We start from the raw sequence: 27013 nt of genomic DNA on the forward strand, positions 1-27013 counted from the left end.
ATGCAAGAACTCAATCAAACATGTTGTTAGAATAAAATGTAAACTTGATCAAATCTCAAATCAGACTCTGAACTGTACGAATGCTATTTGTTTTGTTATTGAACTAGAAACAGTGAATGTTGAGATGTTTGGGAACTGATTATTGTCTGTATATATGCAGGTCAGGGGGTTTTTTCATGCTGGAACACCGTTCATTACAATGAGACGATGATGTAAGATGACGAGCCAAACCACAGAGACGAAGCTGACTGAGGTGAACCCCTCAAACTAATCCAGGAACAGAGAAGGAACTTTCTGACCAGCTGCTGGTTTTGTACAAACAGAACAAAAGTGTCTTTTTCTTGAGTAAGACTGCTGAAAGAAATATTTTTAAGGCGACTGAATGTTTTATGTTACAGATTTTGTTAGAACTGTGTAATTGAGTCATTTACCAGTAAATCTTTCGATTCAGACTTAATTGAACCGAAACCAGTGAACCGACTCTTCTGGACCTTATTATTTTTAAATGAATTTATTGAACCAAACCCTTTTGAACCGAGTTACTTGAACTGAATCTACAGAGTAGAAATTAATGAACCAAACAAAACTGAATGGATTGAGTTATTAAAATTTATTGAATTAAATTATTTTGTAATGTTTTGAATGCCAAAGTGTTATTTCTGATGTTTTTAACCATGTCTATAAGTACAAACACAGATCACAAAGCAGTGGGCGGGGCCAACGGGCTAGAGTTCTAAATCTGCAACCATCATTGGCTCAGACATTGTCAGGAAGTGAAATCTGATTGGTTGTCTGTAATAATATCAAATATATATTAAATATTTCATATAATAAAAATTAAAAGTAATATTTCAGATTGAATTCCAGTGGAAACGCGACGGATCCGAAGCTGCTGCTTTTCAGCTGATACACACTGTGTGGTCAAAAGTATTTGGACACGTGTCATTTCCAGCCAGATTTGGTTCATAAATTCACCTAAAATGCTCTTTAATGCACCATACAGCCGATTAACATGCAAACTGTTGAAATACTTCATAGAAACAGAATGTAGAATCACTGAAAGCATTTTAAATGGGATTTAAATACGCGGAATACCACCCGGAAAATGTGTGTAAGATTATCAGGGTGTGTGGTGTTTTGCACAATGTGGCACTGAGGACCAGTTCCCCTCTCCCTCCTGACCTCCCCCCCCCCCCCCCTCAGCATTATGACCCCGAGCCACAGCCCCCTGCCCCACAAGAGGGATATCAACAAGGTGAAAGAATCCATGAGGAGGTCATACGGAGTTTGAAAGGAAGACAAAAATCATGGTTTAACTTCATCTTTTAATAATTGTGCAATTTTACTTTTGTCACATTTTCCCAAAAGTTTATCATGTGGATTTTAATTATTTAGCTTAAAAGCATCCTTCAGTTGAGAAACACTGATATAGAATCAGGATTTAAATGATGTCGAACACTTCAATAAACAAGTGATTTAATATTTTTGATTTTTATTGATTTTATTCATTATTATTGGACATGGAGAGGTTTAGCTTTCAGTTCCTGTCCTTGATGTCCAGACTCACTTGCCTTTTTTTTCTCTCTTTTTTCTTTTTTTTACTGGAATGGGCAATAGTCGTCTGATCCAGTGCGGCAGGGGAGCAGTTATAGAACTGTGAGACTGCAGTGAAGACCACACCGCATCGTGAAACCTCGATGAGAATACCTTAGAGTCTGTTCTGATTTCGTGAAATTTGCGACAAAGGACAGGACGACAATTCCAATCACGATGTTTCGCTGGTTCAGTTGTCCATAGAACAAATCCACAGAAGGTGATGGTGTAGTACGTTACAAAGGTGCTTTGCATGACAAATTCCGTGAAGAGAAATCTGTGAGTTCTCGGAGCACCCGGTGAGCGTGCAGGAACTCCAAACGATTGGGCAAGGGTAATAGCCCTACGCACATGAAAGATACGGGTGATCAGCTGAAGTCCTGCAGGAAGATCATAGACAGAGTTCTGGATGGAATCTAGCCACATTCCCTCTGGGGAGAACATGTCAGAGTGGTGAAGAATGTCGATCACCGGTCTGAACGGATCCGCATCAGTTTCCCAAACGAATTCGTCCTTTTCTGGAGGAAACCTGAACCATTTACGGGGGAAATTATGGCACTGTTTACCTAAAGGACAGGTGGGCTGCTCCAGGCACCACAGGCAATGCTTTTGAAGAACAAGTAAAAAACAAGCATGGCAGGGAGCTCTAGAGGTGACAAAGTTGAAGTGATACCCCTCAGCACATGCTTCGATGTGCGCACACGTGCCTTGATGCAGACGCATATCTTTGTTCCACCTTTGTTCACCAGCTGCCATGTTCCTGCACACAGCATAAAATACACACAACAACAACATGATTTATATGATATAATCAAAGGATCAGAATTAAAGCGTAGAAAGGGTTTAGTGCTTTTAGTTATAAGGAAACGTTTGTTACAGTCATTTTTTCTCATCGACTAGGGCCATAATCCCTCCATCCAAATCCACATAGATGTTTTGATCCATATCTGTGGAGATGTTTTCTGTAGAAGACTCTTCACCTGTAATTTTATACACTGGGAGCTGTACGTATTGTCTAAACAATGACAAGGAATTCCACAACAGATAAAACATGCCACGGCTGCAAGGATTATTAAAATTGTAGTCCCAGTCTGACCCTATTCTACACTATTTATTAGTATATTATGTTAATTATACTTGGAGTAAACAGGTTACATGAGTTTGATTAAAATATGGGCTAAATAGGTTAAATTAATCTACTTCATTGTATCTAATAGATTTTAGACTAATTATTAGGTCAATTTGATGGATTAATATAAAAAGCTAAACTATAAAAGCTAATCTTAGCTAGCCGGCTAGTTACCCATGCTAATGTCACTAAATAATTGCTTTTTACTTTTCGAGTCTTCTAATAAATTGTCAGGAATCCCCCTGTCACGCCCCCTTTGGTGCTTCGGGGAACGCCCTGCTCCTTCTCTCATCTGCCCCGCCCACATGGAGCTCCTCGCATTGGGGTTTCATTGAGAACACCTGAGGCATATTGACTCATTTATCACACCGCCGATATAAACCCCACATTCACCCACAGTTCGGCTCCTTTATTGCATGTTTGTGTGTGTGTTCCTGTTGATTACATTTGGACTCTCGCTCTCGCGTGGACGCGCCTCTTTCGCACCGTGGATCTAACGTTCCTGTTTCCCGGATTCCCTCATTCGGATTATTCCTCAGACTCTGGACTATTGTGGGCCACCGGAATAATCCTTTCACAGCAAGTATTTTTGTTGGCTTCGCCCTTTTGTTTAAATAAAACTTTATTTGCTGTTACTTTGGCTTCCGACTCCGTTTCCCGCATGACATAAATAATGTACAATATTCTGCCATAATTATTTAGACGACTTACCAGGTACCTGTATGAAGAAATGTTTAATAGAAGTTGTAAATGTTCTTAGATGCTGCTAATCACTGCTGCTTCTTGCTGCTGTTTGTTTGTTTGGCGGTTGTCAAGGAGATACTAGAATTTTTATGAAGATTCTGTACGCATCACTCTGGTAGGAGCTTAAACCAAAAATTCAGCCTTAAAGAAAATAACTGTTTTATCCTGCTCCTTTTGCCACATCTCATCTCTGAGACTTTTCAGATGTTGCTACACTGAAAACTAAATACAGATCTCAGCTCAATATTGAACATGACTTGAGAGTGACAGTATCAAGTCTACTACAACCCCGTTTTGAAAAGATTTATGAAATGAATTTTCTCTATTTTGCACAGACTGCAAAGTGACAAAGTCCAAGAGATAACACAACTACACCTTTATTTTCTCTCTTTTTGTTTTGTTTGATGTTCATTTAGAATTGGATAGTTCAATAAATTATTCATTTTTCAATATGAAGAATTTCATTATCCTTTTTTGAGGTGACGGAAGACAGGTGGGTTTTTAAACCCATCCCTCTGAAGTGGTAAATGGCAGAAAAAGTTTGAGAATCACTGCATTAAAACACAAACAGAAGTCACATTAGTACAGAATGAAACATAAAGCACGTCCTGATAGTGCCGCTAGAGGGCAGTGTGAGACAGAGTTGAGGATGTGAGCTGTGTGAAGCTGGAGATCAATAGTCTGTTAAGGGGTCGGAAGAGGGGAAAAAGAAGGGGAAGAAGGGAATAGAGGAAAAAGAGAGAGGAAATCGATAGACGATGGACATTTGTTATGGTTTTTGGCAGATCGATGTATATAAATATATAAATCCCCCAATAGTGCACAAAAATACTGATGATGTGAATGAAAATACATCACTTGTCACTCGTGTTAATTAATATCTGTATGATTTGACTAATTTTTCCCAATAAAAGGGCATAAAATGGATGTATATTTATTTTCTTAATGTACTTGTTTAACCTTTAACATTTTTAACACAAGTTTATTATATAGGACTTTTGTATTTGTTTATTTATATTCTACACAATAATAATAATAATAATAATAATAATAATAATAATAATGAAGATGATAATGGGTTCAGCAGGTTCACAGAATAATGAGTCAGAGTTTTATGAACGATAAAACATTTTATTTTTGATTACTGAAAATGCTACAAAAATGTCAAATAATAAATTATAATAGATGCAAACACACAAAAATACAAATATTACAAAACTATGTATATATTAATAAAGGTTATTTAACAATAGATATAATCAAGTACAATGATAAGTCCCTAATTGGGTTTGAAACAACAACCTAATCATAAATAACTATAGATTATAATAGTAGTAAATCCACAAAAATAAACAGTAAAATGAGTCGCTCAAAACACCAGCAAGAAATGATTAAAGGAGCAGAACTGGAAGAAACAGCAGGACCGGATGCAGATGAAGGACCGGATGCAGATGAAGGACTTTGACTAGCAGGCTGTAAAGACACACATTGTATATTATGAACTTAAACCTAATAATGATGATAATGACATATATAAAGGGCTGTATAATGGTGGGGGTGGAGGTAGGGGGCGCTACAGCAGTAGGAGTGGAGTAAAGAAGGTGGAACACTTGCAGCAGGTGAAACACTTACGACCTGGTAAAAGAACAATAAAGAGTGTGGAACACAGGTTTTATTTACCTTTTAGTCCTGGTATTTTTTTACAGATCTAAATAAGAAGAAACATCGCAAAATCTAACATTCACACATAAATATGTTTAATCCACAATCATCTCTGTACACTAGTGAGAGTCTGAGGGCAGAAGTGAAGTGATATGAAGATCTATAAATATAACACACTTTAACACACTTGAGCAAAAACCAAAGTCTTTTACAATGATCTCAGTGCTTCCACTATTTGATCACTGGATGAGAAATGGGAATAGATAAAGCAGACATTGTTCTATATGATTAGGGATGTAAACTGTAGCAGCGGTGCGCGAGTGGAGGCGGAGCCGGACGGCACGAGCGGTAAGAAACACCTGCAGCTGATGAGATTAATCCGTGCTCTGTTTCAGTTTCAGTCATTTAAAGCACATGAGTGTGGTCACAAATATAGTTGTGCAGGTCCACAGTGACGTGACATGAAAGAGATGATCACCTGAAAGTCTGAAATGAACACTTTAGGAGGGTGGAATCCACAAAGACGTTTCTGTGGTCCACCGGAACATTTCGACTGGCCGTGGACCTGCACTGGACATTTCTCACTCTGTACAAATAAAGACCTTTAGGTTATGGTACCGGTGTTTAATCATGTTCTCATACACATTTTTGTCTGCACAAACCTTATAAAACAGATCGAACCATTTCTTCTGACAGGGAGCAGGTGTGTTTCCAGCTTCAGAGCCGCAGACGAGCCGTCCACTCATCATCCTCTACCGCCGCAGACGAGACGTCCACTTATCGTCCTTTACCACCACAGACGAGATGTCCACTCATCGTCCTCTACCGCCGCAGTCGAGACATCCACTCATCGTCCTCTACCGCTGCAGTCGAGACGTCCACTCATCGTCCTCTACCGCTGCAGTCGAGACGTCCACTCATCGTCCTCTTCTGCACTGATGAGCTCACGAAAAAACACATTAATGTAAATGTAATGTACGTATGAGAATTTAGTTTTTAAGATACATGAATCTGTTGTTGTTTATGTCGTTAATGTAACATATAATAAGAGATAGTAGCTTGAAAAGTGATGCAATGTACAATTACCATGCGCAAAAATACATTAATACACAATATCATACACAAAAAAGTTCTTTTTAATGATCTGTTCTTTATGTTAATGCAGTTCATTGTAAAAGACAATAACACATGAAGTGCTGCAGTATATTAGTACATCATGATCACCAAAGATCAGAACAACAACCAGAACAACACCATAATAGACAATAAAATACAGGAAAATATGCACAAGTCTATTGTGGTTCATGTGGTTGGTCATGTAGTAAATTTTACCTGAGTTTTCTTAAAGTCTAATTCCAGAAAATATACGTGTCGTGGACTACAGTTGAACGCCTGGAGAATAAAAGATGGAGAAACTCGTGCCCAGTGTTGTGCTGGTTACTAAGAAATAGTGACTAGTTACAGTTACTAGTTAATTCATTTAAAACATAACTCAATTACTTTGTTGATTATTTACACCAAAAAGTAATGCGTTACTGTTAAAACTAACTTTTTAGTTACTTTTTTAAAGAACCTTCTTTAATGTCCCCATTAATGCCCTTTTATGTGTTATGGTCTACAAACACAAAATTGACTTAAACACAAAGTCATGTTTAAACACTATTTTATTAAAGTCAGACCTGCACAAACTGAATATATCACAAGGATTTCTGAAATAAATAACAAAACAAGCTGAATAATATATTAACAATCAAAAACTAAAGTGGCTTCTGCATCATAAAAGCTGTTGTGTTGAGCTCTTAAACATGTTCCTTTCACAGCTGAAGTATGAAAACTATCAACAATGTAGAACAGAACACCGGGTTAGCTTCTAGCTTCTAGCTCCTCAGGCATGGAGTTTCTGGAGGTGTTGCTATCACAGTAGATACGACCTTCAAAACAGAAAGACACAGCTTACATTAGACTAAAAAGTTTTTGTCTTTATACTCAACTAAAGTGAAATAATGAGCGTATTTCCACTTTGAGAAACTCGTCTTGCTCTCGCCTCGACTCGCCATTACTGCACAGTGCATCTTTTTCGTGTTTACAGTGGTTCATCCACCAATCCTACAATGCGTCGCTGCTGTAAACAGGTCAGACTGTAGTCTACACTTCAGCCCAAATTCATTCATTTTATAAAAGTTACCATACGGTAACGGTAACAAAGTTACTTTATTTTTAAAAGTAATGCGTTACAGTATTAGTTACTGTCAAAAGTAATGCGTTACCTCCCAACACTGTATGTGTGTATATACAGTGGGTACGGAAAGTATTCAGACCCCGTTAAATTTTTCACTCTTTGTTATATTGCAGCCATTTGCTAAAATCATTTAAGTTCATTTCTTTTCCTCATGAATGTACACACAGCACCCTATACTGACAGAAAAACACAGAATTGTTGACCTTTTTGCAGATTTATTAAAAAAGAAAAACTGAAATATCACATGGTCCTAAGTATTCAGACCCTTTGCTGTGACACTCATATATTTAACTCAGGTGCTCTCCATTTCTTCTGATCATCCTTGAGATGGTTCTACACCTTCATTTGAGTCCAGAAATTTTTGATTATACTGATTGGACTTGATTAGGAAAGCCACACACCTGTTTATATAAGACCTTACAGATCACAATGCATGTCAGAGCAAATGAGAATCATTAAGGTCAAAGGAACTGCCTGAAGAGCTCAGAGACAGAATTGTGGCAAGGCACAGATCTGGCCAAGGTTCCAAAAATTTTTTTGCTGCACTTAAGGTTCCTAAGAGCACAGTGGCCTCCATAATCCTCAAATGGAAGACGTTTGGGACGACCAGAACCATTCCTAGAGCTGGCCGACCGGCCAAACTGAGCTATCGGGGGAGAAGAGCCTTGGTGAGAGAGGTAAAGAAGAACCCAAAGATCACTGTGGCTGAGCTCCAGAGATGCAGTCGGGAGATGGGAGAAAGTTGTAGAAAGTCAACCATCACTGCAGCCCTTCACCAGTGGGGCTTTATAGCAGAGTGGCCCGACGGAAGCCTCTCCTCAGTGCAGGACACATGGAAAACCCGCATGGAGTTCTCCAAGATGGTGAGAAATAAGATTCTCTGGTCTGATGAGACCAAGATAGAACTTTTTGGCCTTAATTCTAAGCGGTATGTGTGGAGAAAACCAGGCACTCCTCATCACCTGTCCAGTACAGTCTCAACAATGAAGCATGGTGGTGGCAGCATCATGCTGTGGGGGTGTTTTTCAGCTGCAGGGACAGGACGACTGGTTGCAATCAAGGGAAAGATAAATGCGGCCAAGCACAGGGATATCCTGGACGAAAACCTTCTCCAGAGTGCTTTGGACCTCAGACTGGGCTGAAGGTTTACCTTCCAACAAGACAATGACCCTAAGCACACAGCTAAAATAACGATGGAGTGGCTTCACAACAACTCCGTGACTGTTCTTGAATGGCCCAGCCAGAGCCCTGACTTAAACCCAATTGAGCATCTCTGGAGAGACCTAAAAATAGCTGTCCACCAACGTTTACCGTCCAATTTGACAGAACTGGAGAGGATCTGCAAGGAGGAATGGCAGAGGATCCCTGAATCCAGGTGTGAAAAACTTGTGGCAGCCTTCCCAAAAAGACTCATGGCTATATTAGATCAAAAGGGGGCTTCTACTAAATACTGAGCAAAGGGTCTGAATACTTAGGACCATGTGATATTTTAGTTTTTCTTTTTTAATAAATCTGCAACAGTGTCAACAATTCTGTGTTTTTCTGTCAATATAGGGTGCTGTGTGTACATTAATGAGGAAAAGAAATGAACTTAAATGATTTTAGCAAATGGCTGCAAAATAAAAAAGAGTGAAAAATTTAAGGGGGTCTGAATACTTTCCGTACCCACTGTATATATATATATATATATATATATATATATATATATATATATATATATATATATATATATATATATATTATTTTTGTGTGTGTGTGTGTGTGTGTGTGTGTGTGTGTGTGTGTGTGTGAGACAGTGAGGAGTGTGACTTCTGAAGACAGAAGTCTGTCCTGAAGGTGTATCAGCACTTCACTGAACTGTACACACACACACACACACACACACACACACACACACACACACACACACACAGCTGCATTATTACATTTAAATCACTATCTCTCTAATCACACCTAATTCCTCCAGGATTAATTACAGGTTGGGTGACCTCTAACCTCTCGTGTAATGCTGATGTTCCTCCTCAGAAGTCCGTCTGCTGTCTGAAGTCTCAGCTCCACCCTCTTCAGGTCATCAGACTTCATCAGGGCTGTCAATTAAACACAACCTATGTTTATTTACACTTATGATACCAGGACGAGAAAAAAACCCTCTGAAGATGTTCTTCTTAAAGACTGAAATCTGTATCAGAGCTCTTTTATAGAAATATATATATGACTGTATAATGCTGCTGCCATTAGGACTTTATTTCACATCACATGAATCCGCTGCACTTGTGAGTGGATTTGATTCAGACTTTTCTGATAAGCGTCTCTAATAGATCAGTGTAATTATTATAATATTAACGCTTAGTGGCGTCTCACCGTCCAGACTACAATTATCTCATACATACAACTGAGCATATCATTTAAACTCACACCTAGAGGTCGACTGATACAGGATGACCAATATATGTTGCTGATTTCTTTTGTCCGATATGTTTGTCCAAATAAAATCTCTACAAATTTAAACCTATTTTGTAATGACACTGAATTGAAATAAAAAAAATAAATAAAAAATCTGTGTGACATGAACAACTCATATTTCTTGTCCACTTATTACACTATTTATAACTTTTAGAATAAACTTTAAAAACTGGACCAATATAAAGTTTGTTCACAAACTTTTACTAAACTGAGTTTATTTATATGATCATCACCATTCATTACATCTCATTACCTCTGTCTTTGTCCCGCTTTTCTTCTTCTACACGTTTTCTTCTTTTTTATTTAATTTGTATTGTTTTTCAGCACAGTAATGTGATGAATGTAAATAATGTTATGTTTGCATCATTATGCTATAAAACACTTATTATCCCATTAAGTTCGGAGCATGCGCAGAAAGAACCGGAGACATGACTGCACAGCGTTTTTTACTCGTTTACTCTGCACACTGCAAACACACCCACATGCAGCACGAGAGTGCCCTCTAATGGCTATCAGATATTATTACATTAATGCAATGTAACCAATTTCACTATGACCATTATTAATTTAGGGGCTTCAGGAAAGTCTGCAAAGGAAACAAAACTATACCTACCTTTTTTGGTTTGTCTGAATCGTTGCACGAAACACATTAACAAATCCGAAAACACAGCGACAAGTCAGACAAACCGGAAAAGGTAGGTATCGTTTGTGAATGGAAACTTATCAATCATTGGACAAGACACCTGTCATTCACCTGTATATCTTGACTGACAGGTGTCTTGTCCAATGATCGGTAAGTTTACATTCACAAACTATACCAACCTTTTCCGGTTTGTCTGACTTGTGTTTTCGGATTTGTTAATTTGTTTTTGGATGTTATTTTGTTTTCGGATTTGTTTATCTGTTTTGCACTTCTCTGCCACCGTAGGTGACCCCTGTTCTACAGCTTACCAGTGAGTGTGCCACTACTGCCACCTAGCAGATAATTTACAAATACACTCTCCAATACACTCCTCATGACAGGTAGGTTCACACCTGTATTGTATTGTATTGTATTTTGTATTGTATTGTATGCTCAAATAAAAATTGAAACAAATAGAAAAGGGGGGGGGGAAAAGAAAATTATGCATGAGGTTGGTAATCATTCATGGTGAGATGTTCAGCTCTGCATAGATCACTTTCTAAATGTGTGAGAGATCAGTGGAAAGATTTTGGGCCCTGGATAAAAGAGTGTAAGGAAACAACACGCTGGGAACCGAACCTCAGACCCCACTGTAATGTAGAACACAGACACACTGTATGACATTAAATCAGTTCACATTTATTAACAACATCCCGACTTCCCAAGCCATGGCATAATGACACCAGACTCTTTTTCCAAATAATTATAGAGGATCCTCACATACACAAAGCTTCTGTGTCTAAACTGCAATTTCTTGGAGCATCTGATATCAGAACAATGTAAAACTTAAAAAAAAAAAAAAAAAAAAAAAAGGCAGGCAAAATATCCCTGTGCCCAAGGCCAAGGAACAGCTCATGTATTTCCTAGGAATGTGGTTGCAGGAATTTTTCAAGACTGGAAACTTCCTATTGGAATTATCAGGAATATTTAGGTATTAACAGGAATTAATGGAAATAAAGTTGGAACTAACAAAATTGCAAGTTATCCTATAACAGGGAACTTAAATGTAGTTAAAAAATAACTTGCTTGATAATCAACCAGATTGAATGCAGTTTCACTTGAATTTCTACCTGCACATTCATCAATCACATGCACACAGCACACTTACTGCAGGGCTCCTGAGGCCGTACCCCTACATGCACTGTGTTTTCTTCATGTAAACAATGAGTCACGCCTCAAAAAAGGGTAAAAACCACTGCCTTATTGGTAATAAAAGACCAATAATCAGGATCTTAGGTCTACATTCCTTACTATTGAAGTAAACAGGACCAATACAGAACAGTTCATCAGACAGGAAGTCACTTATAGTTACTCAAGTACAGTAACGAAGTACATTTACTCAAACAATTTACATCACTGCATTTAACTTGCACTTTGCAGTGGGGAACCAATACACACACACACACACACACACACACACACACACACACACACACACACACACACATGTGCTCAGCTCTGCTCGTGTCTTTCTCCTTTTTCTCCTCATCACCAGTCACTAAAACAGAGCACACTGATTAGTCCCATCAGCCACAGATCTGCTTCTCACCGCTCGTTTTCCCCCGGCTCCACCCTCCATTCACCAACCGCCGCTCGTGCACGCACCCGCTGCTCCATCCAGCAGTAGTGTTCAGGTGTTGTGAGGTGAATCCAGTGTTAACCCTGTCAGAATAACTGCTGAAAGATCATCCACTTTCTTGTGCCAATCCATGTGATTAATTATAAAGTACAGATGTTTAAGTGAATCAGGTTCTGCCCCACATTAACTGTCAGCTATATTGCTTTCAGAGCTCAAAATGAACAAAGCACTAAAGCTGCAAGAAAATACCTCAACTTCAGTTTCTGTCAAATTCCTTTTCTTTAAGGACATCAAACATCACTGAATTTACTAAAGTGGATTTAAAGAAAAAAAATACCATCATTGAATGCTCTCTGTGATGAAGAGACTTCAGACATGATTGAAATTCAAAATCTTTATTTATTTGATAGAGTTTATTGTGTCTCACTGTAGTAAAAGTGTTCAGACGCTCTGTTTCCCTTGTCTTCTTTTTTTTTTTTTCTATTTCTCGTTTTCTTTTGAATGTTTTCTTGTCTCAGCTGAGCAACACTTTCCTCCCATCGCTCTCGGACTCTCATATAATGATCTGTTTTATTCTCTGAAGTCTTCTTTTCTTCCTCACAGAGATTCTGGGTATCCTGGAGCCCCCTGTTGGTCTGAAGCTGTAAGTTGTTTTCTCTCTTTCGTCCTCTTGTTTTTCTTTAAAGTCCAACGTGGGCTCAAACTGTGCAACACATTCCTCCAGTCGCTCTTTCTCTCTGATCAAATGATCTCTCTCCTGCTCTGCACTATTTTTTACTTTCCCACAGTGATTCTGAGTATCCTGGAGCTCCATGGTGGTCTGTTCCAAAGTGACCTCAAGCTGAGCAACATGTTCCTCTATATTATTTTGTTCTCTCATCCAGCTCTCTTTCTCACATTCTACAGTTTTCTCAAGTTCCTTATGGATTTTCAGGGAAGACTGGAGCTCCATGGTGGTCTGTTCCAACGTGACCTCAAGCTGAGCAACATGTTCCTCCAGTCGTTTTTGTTCTCTCGTCCAGCTCTCTCTCTCAGATTCTACAGTTTTCTCCAGTTCCTCATGGATTTTCAGGGAAGACTGGAGCTTCATGGTGGTCTGTTTCAAAGTGACCTCAAGCTGAGCAACATGTTCCTCCACTTTTGTTTGTTCTCTCGTCCAGCTCTTTCTCACACATTCTACAGTTTTCTCCAGTTCCTCATTGATTTTCAAGAAAGACTGGAGCTCCATGGTGGTCTGATCCAAAATAAACTCAAGCTGAGCAACACGTTCCTCCAGTTGTTTTTGTTCTCTCGCCCAGCTCTGGCTTCTCTCAGTTATGTCCTGTTCCTGCTGCTTTCGTTTAAAAGCCAAAGTAGCCTCCAGCTTTTGCACCGTCTGTAGCAGAATGGCTTTCTCTTCTTTCTCTTCTGTTATCTTCTCTATCATTAGAAGAGAAAATGCATCCAAGTCTTTCTCTACTTTCTCCATGTGTTCCAGTTTCTCCTTCATTTCAGCAATCTGGACACTATGCGCATGCGCACATTACAGAGGTAAGGAGTGGATAAAATATCATGTCTTCACAGCTTTTCTGTTGTTCCTGAGAGAAGAGCGATATTACAGTCATAAATAAGATAAAAACGGCTGTAAACTGTGTACAAAGCGAGTGAATCCGGGTTGAGAACCGGAAGTTGACCGGAGTGACTCCATGAATGTTGCAGAATCATAAATGACCAGTAGGTGACAGTGTGATGTGTATTAGAGCTCACTGTCACAGCAGGTAATTAGAAGTAGTGGAGCTCTGATGATGTCATTAATAGCGAGGACAAGACACACAGTGTTACGCCTCTGTATAAGAGGAATTAGAAAATATGACACGGACACGATGTAGCTTCAGTCACGTCCAATGTTGTAATGCATTTACCATGAACAGCATAAAACATTTACACAGTTTTACACTTACACATGTTATTTTCCCTTTGCATGACATAATGTCTCTAAGAAACTTCACGATTAGGAAAAATATCAGATGGTAAGTTATAACTATCTTACTAAAATACCTGAGTTAACCTTCAACATGAGTTACCAAAAACATATCAAAATGTGTTCACAGCAACTGTTTTTAAACATTCATTAAACAGTAGATATCAAAATGTATTCACAGCATCTTAAAACAGTATTGGCAAATAACATCGAAAAAGTACATTTAATAAAAGATTATTTAAACAAAATAGATTAACCTTTACTCTGTAGTGTTTAGAACAATAAACAGCACAATAGATATTCTTTAATTCTCAATACTGCTGTTTTATAGTTATTATTAATTCAGAATACACTTAACATTTTGCCCTCAGTAATAGCATTGTGCTTACACATATTAACTATCTTGCCTCTTCACATTAAACACTCTTTAAACACAATTTTCTTAAACTTCAACAATAACACGTTTACCTCATCCCTATGATATAAAACGTATAGACACAGAGAAAATGGTGGCTGCGATGTTAAACCTAGATCAACGTGCTCCACCATGTGCTACACAGCTAGCATGCAGGCTACACTGGCCAACACTTCACACTAGTCTGCTAAATGCGCTTACATAAATACAATCATTAGTATTTACTCCCCGCATGTTCCTTACAGAATTAAACACATATATGACTTGTTCACACATTATACAACCCTCGTTCATACCTGTATAAGAGCAATTAGAAAATATGACACGGACACGATGTCGCTTCAGTCACGTCCAATGTTGTAATGGATGAACGTCAGCTGCATGCTCCGCACACAGGCTGAACGGGGCATTAGCAATCGATCACAAACAGATCAATAAACTTACGGCAAAAGAAAGTGAAATGTAAACAAGCAAACACTGCATATTGTAATGTAAATAAAACAGCATTTTAAACACAGATCATCTTTTGACTTATATCAAACCGTTCAATGTATCAGTATTACATAATTTTTTACATCCTTACACACAGCAGTTTGGGATTCTTTTATTGACTTTATTGATTAATTGATTTGGAGTATGATTGTGTTTCTGATCAAAGTAAGTTCATGTGTATGGAGTAAAAACAACCTGTACATTTCTCACTTCCAGACAGTATTATGAGATGTTCATCTGCTGGAAGTTCATGTTTAATGCTGCATGTTTTATAGGATTTATGAGCTGGAATAAATGTTTCTATATTGGTTTTGTTTTAAACGACTGGTGCATTTTTAGTTCCTTTTTCCCCTCAACTGAAAGGAGGCAGAAGTTGGAAAATTTTTTCCAGTTTAATTTGGAAATATTATAAAACCTGTATGTAAAATTCTGTTTATTGTATTTATTGAAAAACTATGATATTTATCTATATTAGGGTGTCAAACTCAATTGCACAGGGGGCCAAAACTCAAAGCACACTTTAGGTTGCGGGCAGAACAGGATAAACATTTATTGAACACACTAAAACAATGTTTTTTTAACATTAATATTAATAAAAACAGACAGGAAAATTATTCCAGAATAAATAAAATTAAACTTTCAAATAACTTAAAATATTTTGCTCTCCCTAAAAATAAATAATCAGAAAGATCATTCTGAGAAACCAAGAGCAATTGGAGAAACATGTAGCTCAGCTGAGGGCACTTTGGGTTCTGACTATGAGAAACAGCAGGAACAGAAAGCTGAACCTCTACAAGCCCAAAGAGTCGCAGAAAATCTCTGAGGAAACAAAGATTCTTAGGGGAGGTAGGAGAAATGAGGATGGAAACCCGAGAGTGACTGGAGGAAGCTGTACAGCTGTTCAGCAATATGACTTCAGCACTAGAGAAAGAAAACCAGAGAAAGAAAAAGAGGAGATCAAGCTGGACATGTCCTACATATAATAAAGTACAGAAATATCAGTGATTATTGTAACTGAATATATTTTATTCCTTCAAAATAAATTAATATCTTAAATATAGTGTGTGTTTTGTTTCTATTATTAAAGTGTTGGACATCATTTAAATTTAACTAAGAATTAAAATCCACATGATAAAATGTTGGGAAAACGGGACAAAAGTAAATGATAATTAAATAAAGGTTCTGTTTAAACCCAATTTTACATGAACAGAAGTTAAAGTAATAAAATAAACAGTTATTGAACAGTATCAGTTTGAATATTAAATCACAATAACACAGAGATTAAATCAGTTTACAATACATGAGTTCTTCATGGGTTCATCTGATGCACACAATACTATAAAGTTTAGTTCCAATGCAGCCTCATAACATCATAGTTCAAGTATAACTTTTGACAACTGCAGTTAGTAGAAAAACATCACAAAGAACAATTTATTAGATTCATTTTAATAATTCAGTCCATTCAGTTTGGTCAATTCAGTTAGAAAAGATTCGATTCGATGATTTCGACTTTTTAGATTTAGTTCAAGTGACTCGGTTCAAGAGATCAGTTCGGTCACTTCTATTCAAAACAATGAAGTCGACCGAGTCTAAATCCATAGATAGTTCAAGAAATTTCCTTTCAGCAGTCTCTCAAAAAGAAACCAGCAGGTGGTCAGAATGTTCCTACTCTGTTCCTGGGTTAGTTTCAGGGGTTCACCTCAGTCAGCTTCTTCTGGTCATTTATGATTCTGCAATATTCATATAGTCATTTGGGGCAACTTCCGGTTTGTGTGTAATCTTCCCTCTGTAATCTGTACATGCGCAGTGTGTGTGTGTGTGTGTGTGTGTGTGTGTGTGTGTGTGTGTGTGAGAGAGATAGAGAGCAAGAGAGAGAGAAAGAAAGTGAGTGACATGATGATGTCACAGGCAGAGGGCGGGGCATCTAGGTGTGATGTCACAGTGTGACACGTCTATATAATTCAAAGCGTGCTTTTGTTTCTCATTTGTGAATTTACCAATTGTAAGTAAAGAGACACTAAAATTGACAACCATCAAACAAACAAACAGCAGCAGGAAGCAGCAGCGATTAGCAGCAACTAAAAAAACATTACAAATCCTCTACTTTAGAACATTTCTTTATACAGGTACCTGGTAAGTCATCTAAATAATTATGGTAGAATATTGTAGATTATTTAGTAGAAGACTCGAAAAGTACAAAGTCTATATTTAGCGACATTAGCATGGGTAACTGTTAGATTTTTTATCATGCCCAAAACGGAACTTAACTCTTGGAGAGGTTTTCCATACGAATTCAGGAAAGAAGAAACACACAGCACACAGAATGCATGTTCTTCTTCTTCGGTTTATTGCAGGCAGCAGAACGTATATATACACACAGAGAAGAGAAAAGGCTGGCCTAATGTTGTTTCCTGTTTAGATAAGAGGATATACTAGCTTCGTAAATATCCTATAGACACTGAACAGACAAAGGAATGTGTGTGTGAGATAGTGTGAGAAACATCGTAACACTAACAATGGCCACTTTAAATCATTTATGATTTAGCATCACACACCAAAACATAGGATGTTCATCCTGGGAACAGAATCGACATTAACTGCAAATGAGAAGATAAAGACAAACAAAACATACAGATTCCATTTCAATCTTTACCTACATGCATATAATCCTTTATCATCACCACTCCAATCGAGGCCTTTATGGCCTGTCTTACCATCGTCATCAAACATGGCAACATACAAAGTACAATTCCAACAATCAATACAAGAATTATTCCTAAAACAATATAGTGTTCAACACTCGTAAACAAACTCCTAATCTTCTCAAAAAAAACTTTGTTCAGCAGTTGTTTCACGTTCTCCAAGACATCATGAGACATTTATTTCTCAGTGCTTGTTCAATATGTCTATAAGCAGTATTATCAGGTATACGCAACAGTTTCTTCTCACTGAATAATGTATTCAAAGAGAATAAGAAAAATTCGGAGTCTAATTACAACTATGCACATATTGTTATAGAATTTAGACCTAGAGCAGGTATCAGGGTAAGCTAAACTAAACAGTCAAGTGTGTCAGATCTTCACCCCGGAGGTGGCCCCCTTTCAACTATAAAGAAAGGATCTTTCCATGGGCTCTCAACTGTTTCAGCCCTGAATACTCAGGCTTCTTAGGCCAACAGACCAATTAGTGCATAGATTAAGTGGGTGCTGTTTTGATCCTGCTCGCATGTATCCACTGTGGCTGATGATTAGTCAGAACACCAGTCTGGTTACAGCTAGAACAGTCGCTGAAACCAGATACTGCGGCTCAGCGACCTTGGTAGGCTTCAGACTTTGTATCAGGACCTGCTGATTAGGTTGTGGGTGTGTTGGTTCATCTGTGGGCAGAGGAAGAGTTAGTGAGACATCAGCACTGATAGAATTCAATTTCTCATCCAGGGCAGAAACTAGTCGTCCACCATCACTTCCAGGTTACCTAAGGAAGAAATGCCAATGCGTCCCCTGACCCATGAGGTCAGAAAAGGCCGGCCCATTAGAATTTCAAAAGGTGACAGTTTAGTAGTTGAAGATGGGGTCATTCTCTTTTTTGTGATAACTGCCGGGAGAACAACAGTCCAATTTCGGCCTGTTTCAATGCAGGCTTTAGTAACACGTTCCTTAATGGTTCTGTTTGTTCTCTCTACCACTCCAGCTGACTGTGGGTGATAGGGAATATTAAAATAACAAACAATTGCTAAGCTTTCAGGCAAAAGTTGTGTTACCTTCGAAGCAAAAGGTGTGCCGTTATCACTTTTAATCACAATAGGAATACCAAACCTAGAGATGATCTCTTTTGTTAATATTTTGACAACCGTTTTAGCGTTCTCTGTCGCACATGTAAATGCTTCTGGCAACTTGCTGAATCTGTCAACTATAACCAACAGGTATTTCAAATTTCCTACAGGTGGCATATGTGTAAAATCTATCTGTAGGTGTTGGAAATGGGCTAATAAGCGCAGTATGTTGTACAGGTCGATGTACGTTAGTTTTGGCACAAGTCAAACATAAATCCAACACTAGCTTGGTTGTTTTAGCTACATCAGCAATACAGTATAATGCGTTTATAGCCTGCATTACTTTAGCTATGCTAATGTGTGACATCCCATTATAGTGCCTCACCAACACTATTAAAGCTAGTTTAGGCAGAGCAATTTTACCATCTACATCTCTAATGATAGCAGCAGAATCTGATTTACATTGTTTGGAAGCCCAATACTTGATGTCCTCCTCAGTAGGCTGACTCTGAAGTATTTTTAGATCAATGTCTGGTATATTGAAGATTTGTGACATCATCGAGATCTCAGGATTTGTATGTACTATGTCCAAATCTACTGGTTGTTTTGCTGCTTCCTTAGCTACTTTATCCGCTAATGTGTTTCCCCGAAATTTCTCTGAATCACCTACGGCATGTCCTTTAACCAGTCCCAACAGATGTTAACACATGTAACTTGGTCCCTGGTTTTCCTATAAGAATGTATGATGTATGAAACATATGAAAAAACAGAAATATAATTCTGAGCATGAAAATAACTTTGAATAAGTGTTCAAAGAGGATAAAATACATACCTACGTGTTTATTTCTTTGGATTTTGGTGAGTACACAGTTTTTAATGTGTAAAAATTGTTGTATATGGAATTGGATGTGTACTGATGTCATTGTGTGAGAGAAAATGCAAACTCAGATCTTGAACAATGGGATTCTGGTGAGTTTTGTGGTATTAAAAGGTAAAGATGTGTGTTGGTTGATCAGTAACGTGTATATGAGTCTGAACTGTTCATATTGTGTGATAATGACAATGAGGAACTGTTTATTTAGTGTCATGTGACTGAGTGTCGAATGATAGTGGAAATAGTGGAAACCAGTGAACCGACTCTTCTGGACTTTATTATTTAATTAATAAAATCTTTTGAACCGAGTTACTTGAACTGATTCAAAGGATTTGAAATTACTAAACCAAATCTTTTTTTAACTGAATTGATCAAACTGAATGAAGTCATTAAAATAAATATATTGAATTTTATTTTCATTTAAAAATACTTTTTGCAGCTATTGATAGTTTTGACCAGTTTAACTTCTGTTCATGTACAATTGAGTTTAAACAGAACCTTTATTTTAATATCATTTACTTTTGTCACATTTTTCCAACATTTTATTATGTGGATTTTATTCTTAAATAAATTTAAATGAAGTCCAACATTTTAATAAAATACACAAAACACACACTATATTTAAACATGTAATTTGTATTAAATATTATAATAAAGATAGATATATTTTTGTACTTTATTATATGTATAACATGTGCTCACATGCTGAATCTAAACCTGCCCAGATTTTTTGCTCTCCAGTGCTGTTATTTCCTGTTCTTAATGAATTATTGAAGGAGTTGTGTATTAAGTGATTGGTCTGTCGTTTGGCCTTTAGTTTTTCCTCATTTTAAGCAGCAATTTGTAGAGAGGGACATGTTTATTCATTTAAATTCCCTACATGCAATGCCCCCCTAACCCTAACCCTAACTGTAACTCTACCTCCCCACCATGTGTGGTGCCATTGTGCACTGCATATTACTGCATACCCCATATTTGCACCCCTGGTCAGACACTGTGAATGACACAGTGATTACCTAGTATCCTGTTAGCCAATGTCCAGTCACTGGAGAATAAGCTCGACGACCTCAGGGCAAGGGGATTTCAACAGTGCCAACCTCAAGCGTGCACTCCCGAACTTTCATCAGCACATCACCCTCAAGCGCGCACTCCCGAACTTTCATCAGCACATCACCTGCCCCACCAGGGGCGAAAGAACACTGGACCACTGTTACACACCATTCAAGAACAGCTACAAGGCACAATCACGTCCACCGTTTGGGAAATCGGACCATGCCGCCATCTTCCTCATGCCTGTTTACAAACAAAGGCTGAAACAGGAAGCTCCGGTTCAGAGGGAGGTCGCGTGCTGGACTGACCAATCGGTGGCCGCTCTGCAGGACGCTTTGGATGACGCAGACTGGGACATGTTCCGGCGCAGCTCTGATGACGTCAACATGTTTACGGAAGCGGTTGTGGGATTCATCGGGAAACCAGCGGATGATACAGTGCAGAAAACCACCATCAGAACGTTTCCCAATCAGAAGCCGTGGGTGGATAAAACCATCCGCGACGCTCTGAGATCCCACTCCGCTGCCTACAACACTGGGCTCGCCACCGGGGACATGGACGAGTACAAGGCTGCGTCCTACAGTGTTCGCAGAGCGGTGAAAAAGGGAGGAAACTAGAGTCACAGTTTCAACATGGTGGCTCTAGGAGCCTGTGGCAGGGACTAAGGACAATAACGGACTATAAAACACCATCTTCTAGAATGGTGAATGCGGACGCTTCTCTGGCAGACGAGCTAAACACCTTTTATGCTCGTTTCGAGGCTGCAGCTAACCAAGCTAGCGGCGCAACCAGTGTGCACGGAGAGGTAAACACGTTCACCATCTCGGAGCATGACATGAGGAGGGCATTCAAGAGAGTGAATACCAGGAAGGCAGCAGGACCAGATGGCATCACAGGTCGGGTTCTGAAAGCCTGCGCTGATCAGCTAGCACCGGTGTTCACTGAGATATTCAACCTCTCACTGGAACAGTCTGTTGTCCCCTCATGTTTTAAACAGTCCACCATTGTTCCTGTCCCGAAGAAACCCCAGCCCACCTGCCTTAACGACTACCGCCCTGTAGCCTTGACCTAAGTAGTGATGAAGTGCTTCGAGAGACTGGTCAGAGACTTCATCACTGCATCACTACCAGACACACTGGACCCATTACAGTTTGCGTACCGTCAGAACCGTTCTACTGAGGACGCCATTGCTCATCTCCTCCACACCACGATGAGCCACCTGGACCAAAGAAACGGGAATTATGCAACGATGTAGTTCGTGGACTACAGTTCAGTGTTTACCACCATAATTTCCTCCACACTCACCTCTAAGTTGGAGGTCCTGGGACTCAGCCAGCCGCTGTGTCAATGGATCTCTAACTTCCTGACAGACAGACCACAAGCCGTACGGGTGGGGAAACACACCTCATCCACCCTCACCCTCAGCACTGGCGCCCCCCAGGATTGTGTTCTGAGCCCCCTGCTTTACTCGATGTACACATACGACTGTGTGGCCACTTCCAACTCCACCACCATCATCAAGTTTGCTGACGACACTGTTGTGGTGGGTCTGATCTCCAACAATGATGAGACGGCCTACCTACAGGAGGTTAAAAACCTGGAGAGATGGTGCCAGGAGAACAACCTTCTCCTGAACGTCAGCAAGACTAAGGAGTTGATCGTGGACTTCAGTACAAAGCGGGAGCGGTCATACCAACCGATAAACATCAGCGGGACCCCAGTGGAGAGAGTGGACAGTTTCCGGTACCTTGGTTCATTAAATTACCCATTACACAGGATCTTTCTTGGTCCTGTCACACCAACACCCTGGTGAAGAAGGCTGTCTGTACCATCTGAGACGCTTAAGGGACTTTAAACTTCCCTCTCAGGTGCTTAAGACTTTCTACACCTGCACCATTGAGAGCGTTCTGACGGGTAGCATCACTTCCTGGTTCGGGAACAGCACCATGCAGGACAGACGAGCCCTCCAGAGGGTGGTGCGTTCAGCTGAACGTACCATCCACACTGAGCTCCCTGACCTGCAGGACATTTACAGCACGCGGTGCCGGACCAGAGCCAGGAAGATTATGAAGGACCTCAGCCATCCCAACAATGGACTCTTTTCTTTGTTGCGCTTGGGGAAATGCTTCCGCTCCCTGAAAGCGAACACGGAGAGAATGAGGAGGAGCTTCTTCCCGCAGGCTATTAGAAGTTTAAATCAGGAAACACCCAGGATCTAAAAACTGGCCCACTCTCTCCATCATCACACTTCTTCTCTATACATATCTCACCTTTCACACCACGACACTTTAATCTCTGGACTTGCACAGCACGTGCACTTTATATTTAATTAAATTTTTATACCACACTATACTGCACACGGACACTTTACGGACCTTTACACCACACCATACCGCACACGAACACTTTATGGACAACCCACAACAAATATTGTCTACTGTTTACATTGTTTACTGTTTACTGTTCACTCACTCTGTTACACATTGTTTACTGTTCACATTGTTTTACTGTTACTGTTCACTGGTTACTGGCATTTTTTGTATATTTACATTTATAGACTTTGTATATCTTTTATATCTTATATTCTATATTTTATTTTATTTTATTTTATATAGTTCTTTTATACCTCATATTATTTATCTGCCTTCTTTTTTTTTTTTCCCCATCCTATTCCCTCATGCTGGACCGTTGTATAAAGCATTTCACTGCATGTCATACCCTGTATGTATGTGTATGTGATGAATAAAATTTGATTTGATTTGATTTGATTTGACACACATGCGGTACATGCACACAGCTCCAGCCTGTCAGGTGCAGAAGAGTCACATGCTGGTGTTCGCTGCTCTCTCTGCTGCTTTGCATGACTCTGTGTTGTTGCATTTCCAAAACAAATGTATCATTAACAGCAGGAAAGGCTTTTTGCTGGTTAAGAATCGGACACATGTGAAACTCATTCTGGTGCTGTATTTAATGAATCAGTTCGTAAAGCAAATAAACCAGATTGTGGTGTGTGTGTTTGATTTTCAGATCAGCAGACCTGACTCACTGACTCGCAGCAGCTCTCGAACAGCCATGGATCGCTCTCCTTATGCCCCTGACAGCCCCACGGAGACCACAGCACCTTCTACAGCACCATGCACAACACCCTGCACCACCACCACGTCTTGCACCATTGAGGTCCCTGAAGCCCCAGGTTTTCTGTAATGATGACCTCCCAGAGCTGGAGTGTGCCGTGTGTTTCAGTCAGTTCAACAACGTCTTCAACACGCCCAAAGTGCTGCAATGTGGCCACACCTTCTGCCTGGAGTGCCTCGCACGCATCAACATAAAATCCTCTCAGCCCGACAGCCTGCAGTGCCCTCTGTGCAGAGCGTACACCCCTGTGCCCACCCTGGGCCTCCCTAAACTGGCGACAGACAGCGTGGTGCTGTCCTGCCTCCCCGAGGCCATGCAGCGTGTCTACAGCATCCACTTCAACCGCAACAGAGGCAAGCTGCAGTTGAAGCGCATCCCCAGCTCTGTCCCCCCTTCCCCGAACCGTCAGCACCGCAGCTTGGACCTCGGGGAGCCAGTCAACACTGAGCTGGAACAGGATCCACCCAGCGGTGTCTGCTCCCGCTTCACCCGGATTATGAATATAGCATTCTTTATCATTATTGGCTGCATCTACTGTAGTATTCTGGTATTTATTGTAATCGGAGTAAACATAGTATAACCAATACTTCGTTACTGTACTTAAGTAGATTTTTCTGGTATCAGTACTTTACTCCACTATTTATTTTTCAGACAACTTTTTACTTTTACTCATTAAATTACACAAATATATGTACTTTTTACTTTCAAAACAGACACGTTACTTTAGTTGTAATTCATTGATTTGGTGAAATATAAATTTTTTTATTTTCACTGCGCGCTGATTTCAGCCGGATAACCGATTTCCTGTTACTGCGCGTCTTTTTCAATCCGCTGGTGTATAAAGTCCTGACTCTCACTCTTCAAGATAAGAATCAGCAGGCAGAAGGCAGTAAGAAGTTTGGGGTTAATGTGGATAAGACAGAGGGAGTCAGTGATGTGAACATGACTGAGAACAGACACATTCATGATCATCATCATCTTTTCTGTGCTTGTGTTCTATATGTGGATCTTCAGCCTGGATACATTCATTCGGTAACAACATGGGCGTAAATAGAAAAAAAAAAAAAACCCAAAAATGCATTTAGAAACAGTCCCCCCCCCCCTTCCTCACAGTGGTTTGACCCACTGCCTGCTTTCCCAGTCCAGCTCACCTACTCTACACACACGAGTCAGGTGTGTGTCTGCAGCTCAATTACTGTTCAACTCCATTAACTAGTGTATTTTATTCACTATAAATAAAGCGATTCTCTTTAATGTAGTTGATGCAGACTCATTCATAAATTAGTTGCGGCAAAAATGCTGATTAGCGATGTAATTTTTCATGAATCTGCTCTATTAGTGATTAAAATATGACTTATCTAGTGAACGTTAGCTTGTTTACAATAGCTTGTAGCATAGTGCACTGCAGCTAACACTGCAATTAATGTACTAGTGCACTGACACTAACACGCCAAAGCCGTTTCCCATGCAGTGTTTTATTTGGGACGACTTGGTATAATGTTAATTTAACATTAACACACAATTAGCATATTGTTTATCTGTGCATTTACTAACTGAGCACTGTGCTACATCCAAACTGACCCCACTGTATTTTTATAATCAATTTCTATTCTGTTCTTAAGTGTCAATTTAAAATAAAATTTTAAACCTTTTTTTAATTCCTTGTTTTGCTTTGTCATTGAACCTGAGAAAAACTTAGTCTCCATGCTACAATAATAAAAGCAAAGTGTTTCACTGTGAGGACACTGTGTCTTTATCAGTACAATTTGACTGTATTATTTGTGTCCCCCTTAAAAAATTGCTCATGAAAATGTTTATATTTATTGTCCCCGCTACTGTTAAATTAAATTTACGCCCATGGGTAACAATTTTTAATTAGTTTTGTATTAATATATATATATATATATATATATATATATATATATATATATATATATATATATATATATATATATTTGGCTGTCAAAATTCAAATTATTTTAAACGGCACTAAATGTTATTAACGCGCTATCAATTCAGCGCGCATTTCTGTTTTTACCATTTTTATTTAAAAAATGTAAATACATAAATAAATAACTAAATATAAAAGAGGTGAAATTAAAACCTCCAGCAAAACATACACTTATTCATGACGTCCCTTCTTTACTTATAGATAAGATATAAAATAAACAAATAAACTCCACCGAAAAACATTTTTAATCAGTAAACATTTGTTTTATCTATCTATCTATCTATCTATCTATCTATCTATCTATCTATCTATCTATCTATCTATCTATCTATCTATCTATCTATCTATCTATCTAATATTAATATGATGTGAGGTCCAGTTAACAGCTAAAACAGGTAGAAGTAATAACTACTTTTTACTTAAGTACATGTCGGAGCCAAGACTTCTTTACTTTCACTTAAGTAAAAAGGTATAATCAGTACTTCAACTTTTACCCGAGTATTTTAAAACATGAGTATCTGTACTTCTACTTAAGTAATGGATGTGTGTACTTTTGCCACCTCTGATGGTAATGTTATGAGACATACAGTTGCTTAGGAACCTATATGGGGTGTGTTACGGGACTGTGAAGAGAGGAATAAAAGTTATCCTAAGAAGTCATGGCCGGCTGTCTTGTGGTCCATTTATAAAAGGTTTATGTTGTACCTATTAAACGACAGAACATGGTGTCAGAAGTGTAACGGGTGAGCGTTATGCTCATGTGTGTGTTACTGAACTTGAATTCTGTGTAGTTTTCAGTTTCGTTCGTGCCGTCAGCGTGAGTGACGGCACGGCGCTATCATGGCTCAGTTTCAAGTCTCTCCGCCGGAGAAATTCACGTTCAAAGCGGATGACTGGCCGAAATGGATAAAACGTTTCGAAAGATTTCGTGTTGCATCTGGCTTGGAGACGCATGTGGATAAAAATCAGGTGAATGCCTTGATTTATACGATGGGGGAGGAAGCCGAGGATATACTCACCTCCCTGCATTTAAGTACTCAAGCGGCGAGTGACTATGAAGTAGTAAAGAACAGATTGAACGATCACTTCATAGCTCGAAGAAACGTGATTTTTGAGAGGGCGAAGTTTAATCAGCGGCAGCAAGAAGTGGGCGAGTCCGTGGATCACTTCATAACGGCACTGCACTGTTTAGCCGAGCACTGTGGATACGGCGATCTGCACGATGAGATGGTAAGAGATAGACTCGTCGTGGGTCTGACAGATAAAAGGCTGT

At 39.2% G+C, this 27013-nt stretch overlaps 2 protein-coding genes across 5 annotated transcripts in view; one reads left to right on the top strand and one right to left on the bottom strand.

The window, feature by feature from the left end:
* LOC310723807 (uncharacterized protein) overlaps positions 1 to 27013 on the bottom strand; it is a 544801-nt gene that overhangs the window by 172116 nt on the left and 345672 nt on the right. The gene's annotated exons all lie outside the window — the stretch shown is intronic.
* Positions 23621 to 24369, top strand: LOC310733890 (E3 ubiquitin-protein ligase RNF183-like; the record flags this gene model as incomplete). Its single annotated transcript, XM_083555388.1, has 1 exon — positions 23621 to 24369. The coding sequence occupies exon 1, from the start codon at positions 23743 to 23745 to the stop codon at positions 24367 to 24369; it is 627 nt and encodes a 208-aa protein (XP_083411514.1). The 5' UTR covers positions 23621 to 23742.

Source organism: Silurus aristotelis (genome assembly GCF_946808225.1).
Source record: "Silurus aristotelis genome assembly, chromosome: 1".
NCBI lineage: Eukaryota > Metazoa > Chordata > Actinopteri > Siluriformes > Siluridae > Silurus > Silurus aristotelis.